The sequence below is a fragment of the Macrobrachium nipponense genome, chromosome 19 (genome assembly GCF_015104395.2).
Source record: "Macrobrachium nipponense isolate FS-2020 chromosome 19, ASM1510439v2, whole genome shotgun sequence".
Classification (NCBI taxonomy): domain Eukaryota; kingdom Metazoa; phylum Arthropoda; class Malacostraca; order Decapoda; family Palaemonidae; genus Macrobrachium; species Macrobrachium nipponense.
The window spans coordinates 82,696,729-82,703,601 of NC_061088.1; the positions used below are offsets into that span (position 1 = coordinate 82,696,729).

General features: G+C 38.9%; 1 protein-coding gene across 1 annotated transcript; it reads right to left on the minus strand.

The window, feature by feature from the left end:
* Positions 1–2,329: 2,329 nt before the first annotated feature.
* Positions 2,330–5,050, minus strand: LOC135212169 (myosin-11-like). The gene has a single exon (XM_064245604.1). The coding sequence runs from the start codon at positions 5,048–5,050 to the stop codon at positions 2,330–2,332; it is 2,721 nt and encodes a 906-aa protein (XP_064101674.1).
* Between the last annotated feature and the right edge of the window lie 1,823 nt (positions 5,051–6,873).

Genomic DNA, 6,873 nt, shown 5'->3' on the forward strand with positions numbered 1-6,873 from the left:
ATTATTCCCACAGACTAACCAGAAGGAAGACATCTGCAGGAATAGATCTAGATATCCGACTATTTGTCCGCTTTGACAGAGATTTTCTATTAGAAGAGTCTTCATCAAGGGACAGAGCATACTCGAAGGAAGGATTCCTTCTTTCTGCAGAGCCAGTCTTCTAGATTATTACCATAGAATAACCAGAAGGAAGACATCTACAGGAATAGATCTAGATATCCGACTATTTGTCCGCTTTGACAGAGATCTTCTATTAGAAGAGTCTTCATCAAGGGACAGAGCATACTCGAAGGAAGCATTCCTTCTTTCTGCAGAGCCGGCCTTCTAGATTATTCCCACAGAATAACCAGAAGGAAGACATCTGTAAGAATAAATCTAGATCTCCGACTATTTGTCCGCTTTGACAGAGATCTTCTATTAGAAGAGTCTTCATCAAGGGACAGAGCATACTCGAAGGAAGAATTCCTAATTTCTGCAGAGCAGGTCTTCTAGATTTTTCCCATAGAATAACCAGAAGGAAGACATCTGTAAGAATAGATCTAGATATCCGACTATTTGTCCGCTTTGACAGAGATCTTCTATTAGAAGAGTCTTCATCAAGGGACAGAGCATAATCGAAGGAAGAATTCCTTCTTTCTGCATAGCCGGTCTTCTAGATTATTCCCACAGAATAACCAGAAGGAAGACATCTGTAAGAATAAATCTAGATATCCGACTATTTGTCCGCTTCGACAGAGATCTTCTATTAGAAGAGTCTTCATCAAGGGACAGAGCATACTTGAAGGAAGAATTCCTTCTTTCTGCAGAGCCGGCCTTCTAGATTATTCCCACAGAATAACCAGAAGGAAGACATCTGTAAGAATAGATCTAGATATCCGACTATTTGTCCGCTTTGACAGAGATCTTCTATTAGAAGAGTCTTCATCAAGGGACAGAGCATACTCGAAGGAAGAATTCCTTCTTTCTGCAGAGCCGGTCTTCTAGATTATTCCCACAGAATAACCAGAAGGGAGACATCTGTAAGAATAGATCTAGATATCCGACTATTTGTCCGCTTTGACAGAGATCTTCTATTAGAAGAGTCTTCATCAAGGGACAGCAGACATACTCGAAGGAAGAATTCCTTCTTTCTGCAGAGCCGGTCCTCTAGATTATTCCCACAGAATAACCAGAAGGAAGACATCTGTAAGAATAGATCTAGATATCCGACTATTTGTCCGCTTTGACAGAGATCTTCTATTAGAAGAGTCTTCATCAAGGGACAGAGCATACTTGAAGGAAGAATTCCTTCTTTCTGCAGAGCCGGCCTTCTAGATTATTCCCACAGAATAACCAGAAGGAAGACATCTGTAAGAATAGATCTAGATATCCGATATCCGACTATTTGTCCGCTTTGACAGAGATCTTCTATTAGAGGAGTCTTCATCAAGGGACAGAGCATACTCGAAGGAAGAATTCCTTCTTTCTGCAGAGCCGGTCTTCTAGATTATTCCCACAGAATAACCAGAAGGAAGACATCTGTAAGAATAGATCTAGATATCCGACTATTTGTCCGCTTTGACAGAGATCTTCTATTAGAAGAGTCTTCATCAAGGGACAGAGCATACTCGAAGGAAGAATTCCTTCTTTCTGCAGAGCCGGTCTTCTAGATTATTCCCACAGAATAACCAGAAGGAAGACATCTGTAAGAATAGATCTAGATATCCGACTATTTGTCCGCTTTGACAGAGATCTTCTATAAGAAGAGTCTTCATCAAGGGACAGAGCATACTCGAAGGAAGAGGTCCCTCTTTCTGCAGAGCCGGTCTTCTAGATTATTCCCACAGAATCATCATCTTGTTTTCCTCTGGTATCTCTCTGGGGTCCTTCTGCGGTCCTTCTGGGGGCCTTCTCGAGGGCTTCTGGCGTGTCTCCAAACAGCTGTTGGCTCTCAAACTGAGAGCTCGTCCTCCAACCTCCGAACAGCGGTTGGCTCTCAAACTGAGAGCTCGTCCTCCAACCTCCGAACAGCTGTTAGCTCTCAAACTGAGAGCTCGTCCTCCAACTTCCAAACAGCTTTTGGCTCTCAAACTGAGAGCTCGTCCTCCAACCTCCGAACAGCTGATGGCTCTCAAACTGAGAGCTCGTCCCCCTTCCTCTGAACAGCTGTTAGCTCTCAAACTGAGAGCTGGTCCTCCTTCCAAGAAGCTGTCTCTCAAACTGAGAGCTGGTCCTCCTTCCTCCAAGCAGCTGTAGGCTATCATCCTCCTCCTGCTCTGATCTCCCTGTGACGAACCATTTACCATTTTCCGAATTCTCTCCTATACCTGCATTCAGTTTTTCACCATCTTTATTTGCCTTCCATTAGGGTTATTTTATCGCAGATTCTACGAAGTTCGTCGATCACTTCATCCAGAACACTGTTTACAGACGAATTATTTGAGTATCTTTCGACGGTATGCAGTTCATTCGAACATTTCCCACTCGTGTATTTTTCTCCTCGAGTTTTCGTCTTCGGAAATTTGTCAGTTGTAGTAGACTTCGCGCCTAAATTAACCTCCTCTTCACTGACGTCCTCCGTTCTTGTGTTTTGTAATGATTCATGAGCTCTGAAGAAGTCCTCGCTCATGTCCTGAGCTGTGTCTTTCTCCCGTCTCTGTGTTTGGGTGTCGACTGATCTGTGGTTTATATCCTGAAGCTTTTCTTGGAGTCTCGAATCCTTTTCCTGTTCGTCCTTCCTGTCTTGGAAGCCCTGTCGTCTTCGAGACTCTCGATCGAATTCTTCTTTCTCTCTGGTGAAGGCATCAATGTCTAGCCTCAGCTTCTCCTGGGCCATAATGAGGTCCTCTTTTTCCTTCATCACGTCTCCTCTTATTTTTATGAGGTGGGTAGCGAAGAGCCTCTTCTCATTCTGCAGGGCCTCCCTCTCCAATTTCATGTCCTGGAGGAACCTCTCTTGATTCCTGAGAAGGTTCTCTTTCTCTCTTCTCAGCTCTTCTCTCCAGTCGACGAGTTCTTTGCAGAAGGTTTCCTTCTCTTTCTGGAGGGCTTCCCTATCCAAATCCACGGCCCTCCTTTGAGCGAGTTCCGTCTCAAAGGCGGCCTTCTCTTTATGGAACTGCTGTCGCACTAAGTCGAGCTCTGACTTTTCCTGGTGGAAGCGTTCCCTTTCTGCATCGAGAGCACGTCTCTCATTCAGTAAATGCTCTCTCGCTTCGTCGTTCCTTTTCATCTCGTCATTGAGGGCATTCTTATCCTCTTGCAATTTCTGCCGGAGATGCTGTTCGACGATGATGGCAAGAGAGGGTTCGCCCTCATAGAGGCTGATGATTGTATCACTACTACTTGTCCTGGGAGTCTCTCGATCTCTGGACTCTCCTCTCTGCTGTCTTTCTGTGGAAAGCTCCTGCGACGACCATTCTCCGGTTCTCTCTAGGGAAACAGAGGACGAATATTCGTAATGGGCGGACTCATCATAAGAGGACGAATATTCGTCTCTGTCTCCTGAAAAGTCTTCAAACCCATAATGGGGCGAACTTTCACGAGAAGACGAATATTCGCCTCTGTCGTCTGGAATATCTTCAAATCCATATGAGGATAAATATTCTACGACGCTTTCCGTTCCCTGAATGGTGCTCTCTTGTCCATAAGTTCCATATTCCCATGGATTCTGGCACCAACAGTTTTGCACCTTTTTTAGAAGGAACTCGATGTCTCCTACTTTTGCTCGCTGGAGGAGCCACATGTGGTTCTCCAAGTGTCCTCTCAGCGTGAAGTCGTTTCCTTCGTTTAACTGTTCTGACAATTTCTTCATTAGATTATTCATTTCTTTCAGAACGTTCTTCCAACTCATCATCCAAAAGTGCGGCTTCTTCTCCCGATCTTCCTTGAATTTCTTGGGCAGTGCAGCTTGACACGAGCATATTTTTATGCTCTTGATCACAGCTTTGAGCTCAGGTGCTGCTGCCCTCTCGAGGTCCCGGATGTGATGTTCCAGGTGATCTATCATCGTGAGATTTGCAGAGATTGGCTCCTTCCTTTCTATCCGGATCATCAGATCGTAGATTAACTCGTCCTTCTGTTTTCTCACCTTCTTCCATTTCTTCTTCTTTGGTCCTTCGAAGGCTTGACATTGGCAGTTCTTGGTCTCTGCTATGACTGCTGCCATCGCGCCTCTTCCAGCCAGAAGGAGGTCCAGTATGTGACCATCCAGGTGATATATAATGGAGAGGTTCTCCTCCGCTGGATCAATGCCTTCAACTTGTAAATACAGCGCATCCAATAAACGTTTCCGTTTTGCCAGCAACTTTTTTAGCTTCCTCCGGCCAAGACGCGGCTTTTCTTGTTCCTCCGGACCTAACGGTTGACAGCGGCACTGCTTGACTTTCGTAATCACCTTTTCCAAATGGTCTTTTGTGGCCGCTTCAAGTTCATAGACGTGTTTGTCTAAGTGGTTCATAAAAGAGATATTTTCAGAGACTGGATACAAATTCTCCATCTGGTCCAACAACGCAAAGACCAGTTCGTCCCTTTCTTCCTGTACCTCCTGCCACATCCTCGGCCTAACAGGTGGTTTGGCTGCCTTCCGTTTAATGTGTTCTGGGGGGCTCTCTTTGAAAGGTGCTCTTTGAGCCCTCCGTTCATCGTGCCTTTTAGGCTTTTTGGTAGGAGGTGGTCTTCGAGCCCTCCGTTCATCGTGTCCTCTGGGCTTCTGGGTAGCTGGTGGTCTTCGAGCCCTCCGTTTCATCATGTCCTCTTGGGGCTTCTGGGTAGCTGGTGGTCTTCGAGCCCTCCGTTCATCGTGTCCTCTGGGCTTCTGGGTAGCTGGTGGTCTTCGAGCCCTCCGTTCATCGTGTCCTCTGGGCTTCTGGGTAGCTGGTGGACTTCGAGCCCTCTGTTCTTCGCGTCCTCTGGGCTTCTTGGCAGCAGGCTGTTCTTTCTGGGTTCGTCGCACTGGTTGTTGATGCTCAGCCTTCCGTTTTACTTGCTCTTTTCGTTTTTTTCCAACACGAGAGTCCATCGCTCCTTTGGACTTCTGCATCCTCTTGATGAGATCAACCAGCTGGAGCATTGTCCTCCCGCGTTGCGCTGTCTTCTTCGCACGCTGTCCTTCTGATGTAATAAATCCATATCCCCGATCTTCCACAGACCTGGGGCCAAGTAAAGAAGCCTCGTATCCGAGGCGATCAAAACACATACATGTTCCTGCTAGGAACATCCACAAAGCAATACACATAATAAAATTCATTTTTGGTTTGTTTTGCAATATCAAGCAGCAACCTGTCACTTGGCCTAGTCTTGGAAAATGCCGTGGAGTCTCAGAACTCTCTCCTTTCCTTCCCGGATTCTCGGAGACTGAAAGAATCCGGGAATGGAGTCCTGGGGAAGTCCGTCTGCTGCTAAGCCACAAACGCAAATTTATAGCAGAATACAGTAAAGTAGTAATTATTTTCTCTATATGGTTTTTTTCAAATTTTCACATTTTTTCCAATATATGACAAGAAAACGCCATCAGGTTACTATTATTATTATTATTATTATTATTATATTATTATTATTATTATTATTATGATGATGATGATGATGATGATGATGATGATGATGATGATGATGATGATGATGTAGTAGAAAAAGATACGATAATAAATCAATTTAAAAAACTCAGAGAGAGAGAGAGAGAAAGAACTGGTACACACAAAAGGACAGTTTATTCATTTAGTTTTACTGTTCTTGCCTTCATTCAACCACTGGTCCAGTGAAGTTTAATAATACAAACAATAACTGTTAAAATAAAAATAATTTTAAAATTATAACAATAAGTACAATTAGTAAACTATAATAATAAATAAGTTTCAAAATATAAATAATATATATGAAAATAGAAATAAAAAATAAGAATAATAAAGTAATATTTTTAATGATAAAAATGAAAAAATAATAAAAATAGAGGTAAGAATAAATACAAATAAATAATAATATTCAATTAAAATAAATAAATAAGTAAATAAATAATAATTATATAAAACGAATAAAAAATAAGTTAATAAAAACAATAAAAATAAAAATAAAAATAAAAAAATTGTATAAACAACAAAAATGAAAAAAACTACAATAAAATAAAATAAAATATATGTATATCACAATGAATGAATAATAAATAAATAGATAAATAAAAGTATATACAAATGAATAAAAAAGTAAATAAATAAAAAATAAGCATATAGAAGAATGAATAAACAAAAAATAAATAAATAAATAAATAAATAAAAATAAATGAATAAAACGATAAATAAACATAAATAGATACGTAAATAAATTAAGAAAATAAATAAAATAGATAAAAAATAAATAGATATATAAATAAATAGAAAAAGATAAAAATAAATAAATAAATAAAAATAAACGAAATAAAATAAAATGAATAAAAATTAATAAAAAAATGAAAAACAGATATATGAATATAAATAAAAATAAATAAACAAATAAAATAAAAAATAATTAGTGAAAAAAATTAATAAATAAATAAATAAAATAAAAATAAATAAATAATAAAATAAATAAAAGAAACAAATAAAGGAATAAAATAAATAAATAAATGAATAAAAATAAAACAATACTAGATAAAATAAATGAATATATAAAAATAAATAAATTATTAAAAAATGAATATATATTGAAAAATAAAAAATAAACATAAATAAAAAACAAATAAATACATAAATAAATAAAAAAATAAAAGAAGAGAAAATAAAAATGAATGTATATAAAATATAAGTAGAAATAAATAAAAAGATAAATGAATAAAAAATAAATAAATAAAAAATAATTAATAAAAAAAGTAATTATTAACACTTAATAAATAAAAATATATAAAGAAAAAAATAAATTAATAAA

Excerpts from the sequence above, each read along its gene's own strand:
- LOC135212169 (XM_064245604.1), bottom strand. The coding sequence starts at position 5,050 with ATGCTCCAGCTGGTTGATCTCATCAAGAGGATGCAGAAGTCCAAAGGA.